General features: G+C 40.9%; 1 protein-coding gene across 5 annotated transcripts in view; it reads right to left on the bottom strand.

Moving 5' to 3' along the window:
* Positions 1 to 15383: 15383 nt before the first annotated feature.
* Xpnpep1 (X-prolyl aminopeptidase 1) overlaps positions 15384 to 18844 on the bottom strand; it is a 46865-nt gene continuing 43404 nt past the window's right edge. For all 5 annotated transcript variants that reach the window (XM_090345926.1, XM_090345925.1, XM_090345929.1 and 2 more), the window contains one exon: positions 15384 to 15918. In XM_090345926.1, the coding sequence (XP_090202052.1) occupies positions 15790 to 15918 (129 nt within the window). In that variant the 3' untranslated portion in view covers positions 15384 to 15789. The remainder of the gene's footprint in view (positions 15919 to 18844) is intronic.

Genomic DNA, 18844 nt, shown 5'->3' with positions numbered 1-18844 from the left:
ACCATTACTCAAAGAATAGATGCATTTATTTGTTATATGCATATGATGAATGATGGTATCAACAATAAAAATGAAATAGCCAAAAACACATACTCTGTGGATAAATTCTCCAAAATAAAAATATTAATGTAGAAGCCAATACAAAAGAGCACAAACTCACTTCTCTTAAATTATAGAAAGAGATTGTTATCCTGAGTGCTAGTAGACATCAGTACAGTAGGTTCTCCATAAAGGAAGGGGGAAAGGTGACAATGATGCAGGAGGACTCCTTAGTGTATTGACATGTGTTCCAGTGCACAAAGATGCACTGATCTGAAACCATACATATATCATAAATGTGTGCTTTACTGTATATATTTGTGTACATAACATTTTAATTTTAAGGAAGTAGTGCTGCACCTCAAAGTGGTAGAGCACTAGCCTTAAGCAAAAGAGCTCAGGGACAGCACCAAGTACTGGAGTTCAAGATCCACAACCTACAATTTTTTTTCCTCAAAATTAAATTTACTGGAAGACTCTTAGTATAAAAGTCTTGACACAGTTGAGTATCCAAGGAAGACTGTCAGATCACTTAGGTTCACTGTTAAATTTCAGTAATGACTAGAAAGTTGGTCCCCTTTTTCTTTATTAATGACTTGCTTTATTTATTTTAAAAGTCTAAAGTTTCATAAGAAGATTCTCAGAATTTGTATGAAACATTCTCAGAACCTGTATATGAAACATCTGTCTGAGATAGCACTGTCACCTTTGTGTGTGTGTGTGTGTGTGTGTGTGTGTGTGTGTGTGTGTGTGTGTGTGTGTATGTGTCTTCTGTGTCTTGGAAGAAAGTACTGGGGATTGCATACAGGTCATTGTGCTTGCTAAGCAGGTACTCTACCACTTGAGCTTTGCCTCCAGCATTTTTTGCATTGAATATTTTCAGGGCATGGTCTTGCTTTTAAAGAGAACTCATTCCTTGATTTAATTCTTCATTCATTCACCCCTATTCTACACATGCTGATGGAAATATGAGCTGTAATTTTGAGATCTGGATGGACAAACACCAACTGCATTTAAGAGAATTTATGTGATCCCTTCCCCATATTATTTCTGTCCATCAGTAGATTACTAAAAAAAAGTTTGCTATGTGTACAGTTTATTATCAAATAATTTCATATTCATCATTTCTCTAGCTCCTTGCCACAATTCTGTGATTTTTCTTCTTATATTGAAGAAGAGATTTATTCCAATAGTTAATTCAGTCTCTACTAAGCATAGTATCTTTGCTGGGATAGACAGTTGAACTTTGTGTCTTTATGACATTTTTGGCCTAAGAGAAGGGAAGGCAGTGAGTACATAAATGATAATGCCAAATGACAAATTACCCCTATCTTATATACATGGCATAAGCAATCTTTTATGGTTATTCTTAGCCTTACTGAGATAATTGTGCCATCTGCTTTCTACAGAGACGCCAGGAGAAGATCCAATAAAATGCTCTACCAGAAAGTTGAAAGAAGACAATTTACCAAGTGAACCTTTAAGGAAACACAGAATGGCAATTTCCACAAAGAACAACATAGTATGCAAATTCTGGCATGTTGAGTTGCAATCTCTTGGGTTTGTGGAACTTCTTAGTGGATAATTTGCATGATATAACAAGTCCAAGATCCTGCAGCTATTCAGCAGCAATGTGCTAAATCAAGGATGGCTCCTTCCACAGTCTTTCTCCCCTGTTGGAAGTGGTCAAGCTCACACTGACTGAGCTTCCTGAATGAAATCCTGCCTGACCAAATGACCCACCAAACGGATGCTTACAGCAAATTATCTCTGTTATTCATGATTTCATACTACATCTCTTTGGGCAAGTCATTTCTATACAATGGCAGATTGTGCTAGTTATGATCATAATAATAATCAAAAACTATTGAATCAAAAACACACCAATTCAGGCTAGGCTTCAGCTGCTCGCATGTGCATTTGAGTTTATGCACATTTGTGATTTATGACAAAGTTTATGCCCTTTAGGATTCTCTGGAAGCTATGATAGACTGCCCTCTACAATCTAGTTTTGTTTAGAAATTTATCTCCTCTTTCCTCTATCCTCAGCTTTGGAAAGGAGGGAAACTTGTTGCAACCTGAATCTACCAAGCTAGGGCTAAAGTCATGATGGGTGGTTAATAAATAATTACATTTGATCTTTCTTTGCTTCTTGGTCTAGTGACACAGCCATTTTCCAGATTTCCCTGAGCAATTTAGGGAGACAGTCTAGGGTTATGAATTTTCCCCTTCCTATTGCAATGTAAGCTGTTTAACCCTCCTGCTATGCTAAGATCTGCTAAGAAAGTCAGTGAAATTCAGATAATCAATGCCTACTGTAGAATCAAGATATATTAAGTATGTGAAGAAAAAACTGAAAATCTGACCAACCTCAAAAAATAATCAGACAGTAGAAACAAACATAGCGATGAAAAGGATAATGGATTCTGAACAGCTATTATCAGTTATTAAATTATATACTAAAAACATCTCCATTTACTAGGAAGAATACAGGGGAGGAGAAAAGAAACAAACGAAAAATACTCAGGATGAGCAAATACAGCAATGGTATTCAGCTATGTTGAAAAATAAACGTTGAAAAATACAACTTGTGGATGGGGATGGGAGGGAAAACTGGGACAGAAGGAAGGGATGACATAGTCCAAACAGAAATGTACACACTACCTGACAGTAACTCCTCTGAATATCACCTTTATCATAACAAAAAATAAGTTTAAAAATGAAACAAAGAACAGATTGCCCAAACAGAAGGCAAATATCAAGAGGTAGGCTCAAAACCAATTAAAGGGTAGAAGTTGTCTGATTGGATAAAAGCTTAATTGTAAAGAATCACATGGGAAATATAAAGTATCTGCTTAATGAATTCATCATTTGGAAGTTATGCTTTGGGAGATAGACTGAAAGGTCTGACTGGAGTGGAATTATGTGAGGTTGTAGATGTCGAATCCTATCCTTAGCATGGCACTTGCATCTTCTGTTCACAAAATAAATAGTGTAGTCTGTGAAAAGGTGTGCGCTCTAGGCAAGAAGACTTACTTTCCACACTGTTTCATGTCATAAGAAAAGCAAATCTTTCTCCTATTCTCTAATCTTTTTTTTCCTTATGAATAACGGGGTAACTATGAAATTTTGGCTGCTCAGACTTCTATTGCATAAAAAACCCAGGTGGCAAACAAAACATTAACCTTTAAGTTATGTTCTGCCAGTCTTTCTTTTATACGTGAAAATGTACTTAGAAACTGAAGAAAGTAGTTAAGTATGATCTTCTGTTATCATTAAATCAATAAAGAAATTAAAGACAACATTACTTAACACTATGGTCCTTGGAAAGTATCTCCCTTTTTATTACTGTCATTATGATTATTGCTATTTCACTTTTTAGTAGCCACAGAGTAAAGGCAGAGCAAGATATAGAAAAGATATTGCTTTTGCCTGAGTTTCATGAAGCTGATATCAATCTTTTATTTCATAAACTGCAGGCTGGTTATTGCTTTAAACACAAGCTTTGGTGTATTAAATGTGGCACTGACAGGAATACAAATAATAGAAATTCCAGTGACACTATCCATTGGAACTGGAGAAGGGGCTGGCGTCCCTTCTCTGCCTAGGAGGGAGGACACAGGAAAGGTCACAAAGTAGCCAGACGTGGAGATACTTCTGAGTTCAGCTGACTCAAGGAATGGCTCCATGACATAGTTTTTATTGTCCTCAGTCTCCCATTAGAAGAAAGGACAAAGGAGTTGATTGAGCTTCAAGCTGTGGTCTGGCTGTAGTGAGGCTAAATGGATCCAGACCTCAAAGTCAGAGATCTCTGATCTGTGAGAAGACAGCATTTTGCAATAGTTCAGCTCTGAAAGTTACAACTGCCTTAAAATTGTATGGCTTGAGTACATTCTGATCAGTAGCAATTGCCAGTAATTGAGAAATGATTTACAAAGCACCAATTGTCTTGATGCTAATTACAACCTAGAGAGAAAAGGGGCAACAGCCTAGCAAACTGAGGCTCATCTAAACTGAAGGATACAATTACCTAGCCAAATAATAGATCTTGTCATAGACATCATATCTTTTGTCTTCTAATGCCATGTCCTTTAGCCCATCCTACAGTGCCTTTCAACCAAAAGAATATGAGAACTATTTAAAGGACGCATTCCAGAAAATCCAATCCTTTGGTAAGGATTGGATTTGGGACTTAACTGTAAACATAGAATGGGCTTGTCCTTAAGTCCAGGATGAAGTTTGCTTGTGCAAACAGGTATAGGTTATGCCCCAAATAAGAGGAGGGGTAAAGCGAAAAGGAAAAAAAAAAAGTCCTGGAACAAACCACTTGTACATGAATGCCTGTAGTGTCAGGGATAACAAGTCTCTATGTTGTTTTCCATCTGGTCCTTTTCTCCATGCACTACACAAGAAAGGGGGAAGCCTTAACTTCCCAGATCCCCAGTGATACTCTTGTCTTTAGCCCAATGCCCACCACACCCACTGCAGGTGCTCCAGATAGACCAAGGATAGCTCTTCCCTGGGCCTACCCCAGTCTTTTCTGCCATTTCACTGATCAATTGTTTTTCCCACAGTCCTTAACCATTATTCTCAGTCCATATATCTCCAGAGTTCCAAGAAACAAACTCTGATCTGTCAGCGTTCTCCCCACCTCAGGTCCTCAGCCCCTCCCACTACATTTCCCAGGGTAGCTTGCAGTGCCCAGCTGCACCAAAGGAAGCACTCCCCCCATCCCAATCACCTGAATTCCACCCTGCCCTACTCCTTCCAGGATAGATGGGCATTCCCACTCTCAGCCCAGACCTGGCAGAGTACCTCCCACCACTAGATCCAGTGTTACAAGGATCCACCTGCACGGACATGGGCACCACATTTCTCTCCCTCTCCCATGGAGAAGATGGCCCCCCTCAATAAACCTCCTTACAAACCTCCTTCTCCTGTGTGACAGTCTCTGTGTGGCCCTCTAGGGTGGCTAAACATTTCATCTTGAAATTTTTATCTGTTTTTTTCCTCCAAACACATTGCTCTTGTTTCTCTGTTATCATTATTGTTGACATTTGTCATATGCCCCATCTTAAGTGGAACTTTCCTTTACAGCTACAGGATGTGGGTTTAAAGATTTGACCCACCTGGATCTAGACCACTAAGGGTGCCCAGAACTCCTGTTTGGCATTTCAAATTGGATACTGAACAGCTCATCATATTGTATACAGTGATACTTGTTGAACATTTATCCATTTGATTCTGGGCCATTCCTACCCCCAAATCATTCTTTATTCATTTTTGGAGTAATAGTCCTAAATACCAAAACACATTTGTGCAGAAGCTGAGCACTCGTACGAGCCTTTTTAGGAGATTTTCTTGTAACAATGGGAGTAGTAAAGATGGAGATGTGAGATCCCACTGCTCAATTCTGAAATCACCAGAACCACATTGATCTTAGAGATGGAGTTCTCTCTGTGATATATACAATTACCATTGTGATATATGTTTAGAGGTCCCTGCTGAAAACATACCAAACTGAAAGTATGTATTTCCATTTGATTGCCTTAAACCCTTACTCAGCTGGCTTCTAAAACACAGGCCTAATCATGGCACATATTTAAAGTTATGAAATACTTATAATACAATGCCTGAGAGATGATGTATTATGTATTGATTCCACAGCTCAATAAATCCGGGGTACAAAAACTCAAATATTCTCAAATTATGTCAGTGCAAACAAATGTTCCTTTAAAAAAGAGTTCTTTCTAGCCAGAATTTGATTTCATTCTGAAAGACGATGTTCTCTACATAGATCAAAAGATGATATTAATAAATCAAGACTGCAACTCTCTCCAGAGCCATCACAGCACAGTCTGTCTTGTGGTTGAATCACATCTGAAGAGATGATAATGTTTCTGTTGCACCTAACACTTTCCAGTTACCCTGTAAAAGGCTGCATTAAGGTACATATTGGCTAAATGAAATGAAAATTCTCAGTTGGATTCCCCAGGCTTCTGAACAGTTCCCCACTACTGGTTTGACATCTCATGAAAGCATGGGCTACACTAGCAACTTTGTAATCCTTGGGCAAGCACAAGTACTTGGTAGTAGAAGCAAATGAAAGTAGGACATAATGAGAGCCATTCATTGTCAGAGACTAGCACTGTTTTTCTAGCTTCTATTATTTGATTCTTTAAATCACATTGCCTCTGAGTTCTTTTCCTCCATTGATTCTACCATTATGTTTCATTTGAATTTCTTTCTAGCTTTGTACAATAACCACCAAAGTCATTTAGTGGCTACTCCATCAGTATTTGTTGAATAAAAAGAATATCATTTATAAAATTTTACTACCACGTGCCAGGTATTATGCTAGTGATGAAGGTGTGGGATGAACAAATATGGCTTCTTCCACTCTGACATTAAAAGTACAGTGGGAAAGACAGGTCATCATTAGAAGGCAAAAGCTGACTTATCAATGCATTAAATTCTAAGTAAAGCAGACTATGAGAGTTGAAAGGTTTATGGACAGAGCCCCAGGCTAGTTGGGAAGGTTGGGAAGTGTTTCCCTAAGAAAGTGAAGTAGGGGGTGACTAGAGATAGAAATGAACATGTCAGGTAAAACAAGCAGTAAGTACAGGACCCAGGGGAGGAACCCAGAAGGTAGCATAAGCCTGAAGAAGGGTATTGAACTCAAATGAAGACAATCAGGGGGAAAGTGGAAAGACAGAAGTCTGGAGAAGGCCAATATCAAGTCATACAGGATGCTTTTCTTTTTTCCATATATTTTTATTGTAATTAATAGAAGGGTTACATGATATTTGCCAGATAGAAGGTGCATTAGTTCACATACATTGATATCCTTTCTCATGTCTTGGTCCCCATTTCCCTCCCCCCACCCCCACCCCTCATCTTGTTTTCCCCCCTTCCCTATACAGGACCCTTTTCACTTGAACTTTAACTTGAAAGTCACAGAAATGCTGGAAGATTGGCATAACTGAACTTGAAGACTCATATAATTGGATTTGAGTTCCAAAACCAACGTGAAAAAAATATCACTACCAGGGGGTGGGGGAGGGAAATGGGGACCATGTCATGAGAAAGGGTATCAAATGTTTGTGAAGTAATGCACCTTCTATCTGATGAATATAATGTAACCCTTCTATTAATTACAATTTTAAAAAAAGAAATATCACTACAAAGAAAGAAAGGCAGCTGCAGGAAAGCCTGGCCAAAAGGGAAAATAGCCAGAAGGTTAACAATAAGCAATGTGAATTCACTATTGAACTTGGCACATCTGTTTCTAAGGGAATAGTATAACTGAAATCATCTCCCAGGGGATCCTTGGCAACCAACCTCCTGTACTTGCCTTTGGGCCTTGAGAGATATATAAATATCTGCAGATTTCATGTAATACAAAGGTGGAGGAAAGAATCCATCCTGTAAGCAGGATGTAAGCACCTTGCACCCATGTGCAAGCACCTAGATACTTCACAAACATCTGCTGATGCATTCATTAATCAGAGCAGAAAATGAAAGGAACAGAAATCTAATAGAAGAGAAAGAAGATGGAATGTATTTGTAATCGGAAGGACCCTTGGGAAAGATGGAAGATATAAATGCAAGAGGAATTTAAATAAGGCAAGAAAAGGAGAAGAGTTGCCTTAGAAAATGAGCCTTCTCTCCAAAAGCAGCAAGAAAAGGGCTTACAGGTAGGGGTGAGACAGGTCTTCATGAGAGGGAATGAGGAGCCTAATACCAAAGATAGTAAAATTCACTCTACACTTCACCCTACAAATTTGTATCAAGCATCTTCCTCAGGAACAGTCTCCCAAAGCAGCCAGCCAGCAGGAACTCCTTTCTGCCAGAGAAATCTCCAGCCATAGGGTTACCCAAGGACTCCGAGGTCCCAAGCATCAAAGATTCCTTAGGCTAACCACAGGAACTATTTCTAGTCCTGCTACTGACATATTCTGTGACTTAGAAGGGGCACTTCCCCTCCTCAATAGAAGGTAGAACCTGACCAAGGGACACCAAAGGTTAACTGCCCAGGTTCGCTCAATTCAAATGTAATTCAGACAGAAAAGTGCCTATTTGGCTCAATGGTTTCCCTCATTTGTCATAATCAGTAGAAACTTTGGGCTCTCCTAGCAGACATTTACAATAGAACAAAACCTAGATACGTAAGGCCATATAGAATGACGTTAAATGAAAGGACCTCCAGGATATTGAAACAGAAGCCATATAATAAGTGATTGTTGTCCTTAGTGTACTATGTTATCTCTCATCTCTTTTGCTGTCCCTTGGTTATCTCATATTGTTAACAGTATTTCACCTTGTTCTCTGATATTTTGTATATATGTGTATTTGGTTATTTTGAAGTTGGATAGGGAAGGGAGGGAAAACAAGATGAAGGGCGAGGGTGGGGGAAGAGAAGTGGGGACCAAGACATGAGAAAGGGTATCAATGTATGTGAAGTAATGCACCTTCTATCTAGTGAATATAATGTAACCCTTCTATTAGTTACAATAAAAATATATGGGGAAAAAGTGCCTATTTCTTAAGTATATAGTCCTCTATTTTTACCAACTGAGCATACAGTTAAAAAAAAAAAAAGCAACAACTCCTCTTTTGCTGCTCTGCAACCAATGACATGCCCCCTCACCCCAGGGAACAACCATTCCTTTACTACTGACCACATCTATTTACCTCACTTGTTCATCCTAGACACCCCTTGTATATCCACTCAATGCCATCTATCATGCTGTGTGTAACAATGAAGTTTACAGCTATGCATCCCCCAAACAGGAGAGACAATTGTGATTAATTAGTTAAATGATTGTCCTTTGTTGTGAGATATTCTCTTACCTGTTTTTATTCATCTTCCTACCCTAGTAGAACCTCAGTGTTTTTGTTTTGTCTGTGATGAATGTTTTAAGCTGTTTAGTAAAATCGATCTCTAAACTATATTGCCTTGCAGTATCTCTGAGTCACACAATCCCCAGGTGTAGTCAGTGATATGGTCTCAGTGGGCTCTCAAGCTCTGGGGTTCGGCCAGACTGAGCTTGAGACTCGAATCTGCTCTGACAGTAAGTGAGAAAGAAGAAAAGCCCATAGCCCTGCCTATACAGGTCATAGAAATAAAAGACTTTTCTGGAGAGAAGGGGAAAAGAGTGGAAACTTATAGCCCCCACAGTGGTCACTATCTACAGTGACTATAAATAGTCATTCTGGCTGGTGGTTAAAGAAAACTGGATAGGTTGTCAAGCAGCAAAGCAGTGTGGAAGTCAGGGAGGGCTTATGTGAAAAGAAACAATCAACCCATGTACTCAACCAATGGTAAACTCCATGGAATTTTTATGTTGGGGAGATGCTATGGCAGATAGATTCAAACCCCTCATGGCAACTAGAAGTGTTTCAAATAGCACAGATAGGCTGTCCTTACCTCTGTCCCCTGCAGAAGTCAGGGAAGTAAGCTTTTCCCCTTTTCATTTTTCTCTTAACCAAATGCATGTCATGAGGCTCTGCTTCTGGTTCTGAGGACTTCCTAAGGCCGCTATGCACATCGTTTTCTTCCTAGGACTGAACTGGGTACCTGTGTTGAGGACAATAAACCCTCGGTTGAGCACGTGGGTTATTTCTTTCCACACAAGCCCTCCCTGACTACCACAGGATTTAGTTCCTGTCCCAAGGAGCCAAGGAGAAAAGAACATAAATACACTGGGCATTTCCTTGGGCTTTCTCAAGGCTAGTTAGTGCTCTACCACTTGAGACACAGCCTTTTCTATGTATGTGGTACCATGGACTTGAACCCAGGTCTTCATGCAAGCTAGGCAAGCACTCTTACCACTATGCCAAAGTCCTGGCCCCCAATTCTTAAGGAATAATTGCCTGGTAATATTATAGCATGTATGACAGAATGAATCTCCCATCAAGATCTATTCTAGTAGAGGTACTTCTGGGGGATAACTCAGATTTATTTTCCCCCTAAGCATATGGTTATATATGTACCTCAATCTCCTTCAGAACAACCCATGAAAGGATGATTTCATCAAAAACAAAATCAACCTGAGGCTCTTTTGCATAGTTCGCTCTTTCAGTAGTTTTCATGTATCTTTTAATATGTTATGTCTTGATCCATCCTTATAAACAGTACCTTTTTTTCAATGTTACAGATAGCAAAAAGCAAGATAAAGAGACCACCATACAGAGCAGTTTAATTTAGTTTTGTATGGGACTGTCTAGCATCCAACACTCTACTTTGCTCGAACCTCCATCTTCACTTAGGCAGTCTCCAACTTACATCTTGGCAGAATGTAGGTCCAGCTCTGCCCCCTTGTGGTCCCTCCTCTACTAGCAGAAGTGAGGGAAGCCAGATTATTTTTTTGTTTAGGAGTTATAACTTAACAAGAGTTATAACTTAAAGCAGTTTATATATACAATATATCTTGATCAGTGTCACCACTTTCAACCTTCTCACCCATCCTTCTCTACCCATCCGTTCCCTCAGTCCTGTGTGTATGCAGATCCCAGGGCTTGACCTCGGGGCCTGAGTGCTATTCCTGATCTGTTTGCTCAAAGTTGTCTACCACTGGAGTCATAGCTCCACTTCCAGCTTTTCTGTGTGTGATCGAAGAAAAGTCTCAGACTTTCCTACCGGGGGTGGCTATGAACCATGCTGCTCAGATCTCAGCTTCCTGAGTTGCTAAGATTGCAGGTAAAAGCCACCAGTACCTGGCTTCTTAATTTTGTAGGAGATACACTAGATTCCTGACTGCATTTTTCTACCACCTAGACAGACAGGTGACGTTAATGAGGAGATATTCATTACTGAAAGTTTGAGCCTTGGCCAAGTGATGTCAGATCAGAGGGATAGTTTGAAGAGCAAATTCAGTAAAACAGTAGCCTTTTAACATCAACCTTTTGTGTGTCTCATTATCTATGTCACCAATTTTCTACCTAAACATGGACTGGCATAGCTTTCGGATCCTTACTGGTGAGAACACAGCAGTATGATTTCTATCACAGGTTGAATGAAGCCATTTACCTGCCCAAAAACTCTTCCTCCAATATACTACAAGGTTCTTTAATGGAAAAAAAAAGAAAAGGCTACACATACACACACACACACACACACACACACACACACACACACACACACACATTTTCTGCTATCTCTCCCCACTGCACCAGTGAAATAGATGTTCAACAAGAGCTGGATAACACTAATCCACAGGATTAGAAAACTTCCTACATCAAAGTATGAAATTCACTGAGAAGTGAGTGAATATAAGCATCCTAGACTTACCTGGAGAGGTTTTCATTTTAAATAATACCACGAGCTTACATACTAAAGTCCAAAAATCCCAAATAACCATTTTTTATGTCTGCTTCATGAGATAGGATGGCTAAATATTTCAAGTCAGGGTGACATTGACCACAATGCACTGCACTTAAAAACTAAAGATAATGAATAAGTTTTTTTGGTTTTTTTGATATTTTTTATTGTAATTAATAAAAGGGTTACAGATAGGTGCATTAATTCACATACATTGATACCCTTTCACATGTCTTGGTCCCCATTACCCTCCCCCTCACCCCCCATCTTGTTTTCTCCCCTTCCCTATCCAATTTCAAATAACCAAATACAAATATATCCAATATATCAGTGAGATACTGTAATAATATGAGATAACCAAGGGACAGCTAAAGAGCTGAGAGATAACATAGTACCTTAAGGACAACAATCATAATAAATATTTTTTAAAAAATAATTTTAATGTCAGAGTGAACATGTTTTAATTAATGAACCAGATTTCCCAAGGCACTGATTGTCAGGTCTGTGTCTCATATATATATAGTTTATGCATATGATCTTTTCCCACTGAAAAGATTTTTTTTCTATCAAAAGACAACTATAGAATCCATGCCTACATTTGTAGATGCTATTTCTTAACAATCATTGTAAAAAATAAATATCCTTCATAGCAGGATCACCAAGAGTCCCATCCGTGCTCTCCAGGCCTTCCCACCCAATCTGCAGATGTGAGCAGCTTGCCTCAGCCCGGCACATACAGTGTGTGGGAGGATGGGCACCACATAGCCTCTCAGATACCAGTGCAGTCTCCAGACTCAAACTGCCAACCGAAATTCCTCATTCTATCATCTCCTGGCTATGTAGCCTTAAGTCATTTCATCTTTCTTGGCTCTAACTCCTTTATTTAAGTAAGTTGGACTATGAATAGCATTTGCTTCATAGGGGTTTTAAGAGGATTAAAAGAAACAACATATGTTTCTCCTAGCACTTAGATGTTCAAGAAAATACATTTCCTACTGTTCTGCCCTCAATGTATGGTCTTAGTGGAAACCTGTCAGCCTTTATGGTATTCTCTGTAAATTCAAGTGATCCTAATAGTTCTTGTTTTGTTTTGCTGTTTTGTTGTTGTTTTGCCAGTCCTGGGCTTGAGCTCAAAGCCTGAGCACTGTCCCTGAGCTTTCTCAAGGCTAGAGTTCTACCACATGAGCCTCAGCACCATTTCTGGCTTTTTTCTATGTATGTGATACAGAGGAATCAACCCTGGGTCTTCATGCATGCTAGGCAAGCATTCTACCACTAGGCCAAACTCCTGGCCCCTGCTTTGCTGTTTTTAAAACCAGGTATAATCCTTCTTCCTTACAAGATGCTCTGCAAAGCTGTTTCACAGGATTGTGATAAGCTGCATTCATTCATCTCCATTCACTCCCCTGGCCATATAATTCTTTAAAAAAAAAAATGTATTGCTCACACCTATACTAGCTACTCGGGAGGCTGAGCTCTGAAAATCACAGTTTAAAGCCAACTGGACAGGAATGTCTCTGAGACTTCTCTCCAATTAACTATCAAAAGGCTGGAAGTGAAGTTATGTTCAAGTGGTACCAACCTTGAGCAGAAAAAGCTAAGAGACAGTACTCAGGCTCTGAGTTTGAGACCCCGAAGACCTGCACGCACGCACGCACGCATACACACACACACACACACACACACACACACACACACACACACACACACTGCATGACACTCAAAAAGTCTTTTTTAAAAAACATGTATAAAATCAAGAAAACAATGTTTGAGGGAAATGGAAAAAATACAAGAAATCCTAAAAAGAAAACCAAAAATAAATTGTGTAGATAAATGACTGAATGTTTTTTAATGTCTGATAGGATTTAAAGGCATATTTGAACAGACAAGAGAAAATTCATAAACGTGAAGTTAGGTCAATAGAAACTAACATGTCTGATAAATGGAAAGAAGAAAAGACTGAACAGAGCCCAATTTGGTATCCCCTATTTGGGACACTAGAGAGAGAACCAACATACAAAACATGAGCTCAGGAGAAGGGAGAAAAAAGTAAAGGCTGGAATGTCATATCTGATGAAAAACATGAACATAAACATAAGACACTCAACCATCTCTGGTAAGGTCAGCTGAACACTCACTGAGAAGCAGGAAGCTTTCAAAGCCAAAACCAAACTCTCCTGAAAGCTGAGAGTGACACAGTACTTACAGTGAACTGGCACCACACGCCATAAATTAAAAATCTCAATAAAGAGGGCCAATTATAAATCGGCTAGTATTATTTTAACAATGGTTTCTGGCTTTACTTTTCCTTTTATACTAACAGTTTTTTTAATGTATAAAAGTTAATAATATGCCAGGTATGGTGGCTCATGCCTATCATCCTACTCAGGAGGCTGAGATCTGAGGATCCAGGTTCAAAGCCAGCCCGAGCACCAAAGAATCTGAGACTCTTATCTCCAATTAACCTCTAGAAAATGGGAAGTGGGGCTTGGCTCAAGGGTAGGGTGGTAGCCTTGAGCTGAAGAGCTCAGGGCCAGTATCCAGGCAGAGTACAAGTCCCACGACCCACAAAAAAAAAAATGTTAATAGTATTGTTTAAAAATAATCTATGAGATCTGTGTGAGGTGCTATTGGTTCATGCCTGTAATCTTTACCATGCAGACCAAGGTTAGGAGGTCTGTGTGGGGCTGGCCTAGGCGTATGTGTGAGATCTCATCTCAACCAGAAAGCTGGGTGCAATAGCGCATCCCCATCATCCTAGCTCCACGAAAGACTAACATCAAGATCACAAATCCAGGTGAGCCGAGGTAGGAAAACCCACAAGGTCCCATCTCAATAGATAAAGCTGGGTATGGTGGTGTGTGCTTGTCATTCAAGCAAAGGCAGAGTGAGATGTAAAAAGAATATAGTCCAGGAATGTATATCCCTGGGCAGGAAGCAAAACCCTATCTCAAGTGTCCAGTGTTCAGTGCAGAAAAGGGCTGAAGGGGCTAGGAGTATAATCTGGTAATGGAGGAGTGTTTGCCTAGCATGCATGAAGCCATGGGTTTGATTCGACTATACCATATCACAGAAAAAGTCAGAAAAAAGCAGCTCAAGTAGTAGAATGCTAGCCTTGAGGAAAGCCCAAGGACAGTACTTAGGTCCTCAGTTCAAGCCCCAGGACTGGCAAAAAAAAAAAAAAGCTGAAGGCACAGTAGTGTCTGCCTAGCGAACACATGGCCCTGAATCCAAACTCCAGTATTGCTAATTTACATCTATATATGAAAATTATACTGTCAAATTAGGACTAGGGTACAGCACAGTGATAAATTGCTTTGATTTTCATGCATGAGACGCTGGCATAGAAAAAAAACAAAAAAGGAAAAGTACAATTTATGTATAGAGTGATCCAATTATTTGCATAGCATACATGTGTGTATGTACATATGTATTTTATATAAACATATAAACAAATATACTAAATCAGTATTTTATTGAATTTTACTGTATTTTACCAAAACTAAATACTAAAAAATTACAAAGGTATGGGAGGTGGTTATATCTAAGGAGCAAGACTTAGTTTGAGTTCCTAAAGAGGCAGGTCCTGACAAAAGGATTTGGATGTAGACTAGTTTTCTGATCAGAAAGAAGGGAAACAAAATACAGAAAGTAACAAAATACAGAGTTTATTATTGAGAAAGTTACCATGGTATGTATACTGAGAGCTGTGGCAACGAGCAAGACACAGCAACTCCTATCAGGTGCATCATGTACCCACTTGTCAATTTATGCATAATTTTTATGATCAGTGACTCATTTTAAATTTGAAAAACAAAACAGAGTGAATAAAAATACAAGGTTTTCTAGTAAAAAGAAAAACATGTTTGCAAGTAAGCCAGAAAGCGAGCAGGGAAGTCAGAGGTCTCTCCATTTGAAGGGGCCCCTGTCAGGAAAGACATGTTCAAGAGGACAAGTGTCCTTGAGGATCAGCTTGAGTGAACAAGAGAGTATCCTGAGGAAACAGACAGCGGAGACGGGGCAGAGTTGCAACATTTTATTCATTGATCATAAATATAGTCTCGTGAACATTGAGGTGATCATGAATGATGTACTAGCACCTGGAACGTCACTGTCGTGGAGCACTCACTGATTCACCATCACTGGCCAGAGAGTTTGGGGTGTCTCTTCCTCAAGTCTTCAGTTTGGTGGGAACCCTCCTGGTGTAGCAATTGAGTTCCTGGCTCATTCTCAACAATTAAAAAATCATAAAAGACTGAGTGTTTGCAAGAAAATATCAAAGAGAATAAAGAAGATTTTCCATTCTTCTTAAGAGTCTAAAAGTAAAAAGGGGAGTTAGGGGAGGAGAGGAAAGGAGAAAGATGGTGGAGCTCCTCCATGTTTCTTCCTTTCTGCAGAGCATTTTACAAAAGCCAGGCCAGGGAGGATCAGTGCTGTTTGGAGATGGGTTGTGTCTCTCTAATGAGCCACTCAAGGGCTTCCTGGCGGTCCTGTTTCTGCAATTCCTTCCCGATCACATCCCTACAGGTCTGGTGGTAATTGTTGAGCCAGTCGAGCTGCAAAGGAAAGAATGGAGGGCACTGACTCCACCATCACATCATTACCATTAAGCAACAGACCTGACAGAAAGGGATGCACATGCTGAGGTCACAACTGAGAGATGAGGTGCACAAACCCTTTCCTTTCTCTCTGCTTAAATAGGCAATTTTCATGTGCAATTCCCCTGAACAGGATGGAACCAGTCTACATTGCCTATGGTGTACATGCTTCCAGTGGACTGGTAATGACTGTGAGGAAGTCAAAAGTCTGTCAAACCACAGATTTGAGTTCCCCTGAGTGTAGTGCTTGTAACCAGGCCCGCCCCCATGACAGGACACCTGCCAGCCACATCCACAGGCCACAACAAGAGAGATGGGGCCAGGATCGCCAAGCCACCTGCTCCTACACCTGTCCACATGGACCCAATCCTGACTCCTGAGCCGGTTTTCCTGGTGGGAAACTGGAATAGCTTCATCAGCTATAAAGAGTCCTGCTAAGGAGACACATCTGAAGCTCTCCTGAAACATACTATATTTCCTTTGCTATTCCCACTGATGTTTAGCTGACCCCAAACCTCTGGAGGCCAATAACTGCAGTACTGCAGAGCAGGACTGAGAATAAGCAACTTGTAGGAAAGGAAGTGCTAACAAATCCTAGCTATTGAGGTGCAGAGAATCATGGTTCAAAGTCAGCCCAAGAAGAAAACCCCTCGAGTCTTCATCTCCATTTTAACCAGCAAAACGTGAGGCTAGACACATGGCTCAGGTGGTAGAGCACCAGCACAGCAAGCAAGCTAGGCAAGTACGGCCCCAATTTCAAACACCAGAGCCATCCAAGAAAATAAAGTAAGTGCTGATGAAGCTGACGCCTGGATGGTTCGTGAGCCATCAAACCTGGAGGCTCTCTGGCAGGCACAGGGTAAAATCTTCGCATGCTGTGAGGAGAAGGCAGTTGTCCTCTACCCGACAAGGCCCTCTCCTCATCATCCAGGAGACCTAGCTGAGGCAAAGCTGAGGATAATGACACTGCCATTATCCTGTAGTAATCAATGAGCCAGCCATATGCATGCACTCATGGAGGCTTCAGGAAACAAAGTCTGGAGCAAGTGGGTACCAAAGCCTGGTGAAAGAGTCAAGAAGGATGTATAAAGCCATAAAGAATTATGGGCAGGCAGAGGCAGTGTCATTGCCAACTGACTCTGACACAGCCTAGAGTCTACCAACCCCATGGGGAATTAGGTAAGTGGTGAAGGGATGTCAAAGCCAAGTGAATTTCTGTGATGCCAGGCCAGACATGGCCAAAAGCTGCCTGCCATCCAAACAGCTCCATGGTGAAGGCTGCAGCAACCTAGTATGACCCTGTGACACAGGGACACTGGCGAGTCCTTCTGGTTGAGGGGAGAGGAGGAAGGGGGGTGCACATAGCCTCGGCGGGAACTGAGCAACATCCAAAGCCTACCTTCTGCAGTTGCCAAATTCACATCTCTCCAAAGTCCTCTGCTGCCATCTAGTGAGCAGTCATAGAATGCTGCTCCAAACCAAAAACACCTTACAGTGACTGCTAAGGAACAGCCAGGAAACAGTAAAGGGAAGGGAACAGAATTCCCCTTCTTGTAGGAACTACTATGCCTTCATAGAGAATGAAACCCCAGACCTGGGACTGAAAAGCGATGAGAACTGATACAATACTCTGCTTGCAGGCAAAAACTGCTCTATTTGCGAAAATTTGCTTATGGCCCAATAGAGTAAAATCGTCCAAAATAATACTTGGCTATGATTTGGCTACATAGCATACAGTAACAAACTATTGAATGAGCTAGATCACACTGGTCTATGTCTAACATCTTTCCTTCAAAGAAAAGACCAAATAGCTTGGCTTTACCTTCCTCCTGCACTATTGCCTGGTAGAAAGTAGAGGACCACATGGGCAAATCCTCCTGATTAGTGCACTGCTAAGTGAAGGAAGTCCATGGTAGGAAGCAATAGCCTTGGGCTTCCAAAAATGAGTGATTTATTATTAGACCATCCTTGCTAAGATCCTGGGAGCTGCACCTGTGTCTTTTCAAGAGTCGTAGGCTCACATGGGGCACAGAGTTTCTAAGTAGGGTGGCTTTCACAATGGTGTTTTTGATCCCTTTCATGTGAAGCATCGCTTTGGGAAGCTGCTTAACAGCCTTTGAATAGCTGGCAGGACTCTTCCCAGTAAACAGACACACACATGACTCCAGGACTGCTGACAGGCCATCTCCTGATGCTTCCTGTCTACAAGCTGAATACACCATGATGACCAGACACCTTTAGGATTCTGTGAGTGAGGATGCTGAGCTCAACCAAAAGCACAGATCATCAGACAGAGGTGGCCACGCAAAGAGGAAGCAGGAAGCAGATGACCTTCCTCTGTAAGCTGGAAAGGACAACAAGCTTCTAGCTGGATGAATCCACTTGACAGCATTAGCATGAGTCCTGAGTGCTCTTCTTTTTAGAGCCAAAAACAAGGTCCAAGCAGGCTTCGCTGAGAAGTAGTCCTGCCTTAAGAAAAACTCGAAGAGCTAAGCACTGGTGGCTTCACCCCTATAATCCTAGCTACTCAGGAGGTAGAGGTCTGAGGGTTGCAATTCAAAGCCAGCCCAGGCAGGAAGGTCTGTGAGACCCTTATATCAGACTAACCACCAGAAAACTGGAAGTGGCACTGTGGCTCAACATGGTAGAGCACTAACCTTGAGCAAACATGATCAGAGATAGCACCCAGGCCCTGAGCTCAAGACCTGTGGTCATTTTTTTTTTTTTAAAGCAAGCACTCAAAGGCCCCTGGAATGAGGCCAGTGGCTGCCTTGGTAACAAAGACTTCTTATTCTAGAGTGTCCTGCCATGCTTATCCTGCCTGCCGCACCCACCAGTCATCTACTTTTCACTGATCTTCTGACCCTGCCTTGCTCTGGAATTT

Source organism: Megascapheus bottae, chromosome 15 (genome assembly GCF_031878675.1).
Source record: "Megascapheus bottae isolate mThoBot1 chromosome 15, mThoBot2.hap1, whole genome shotgun sequence".
Taxonomy (NCBI): Eukaryota; Metazoa; Chordata; class Mammalia; order Rodentia; family Geomyidae; genus Megascapheus; species Megascapheus bottae.
This window is presented reverse-complemented; position numbering and strand designations above follow the sequence as displayed.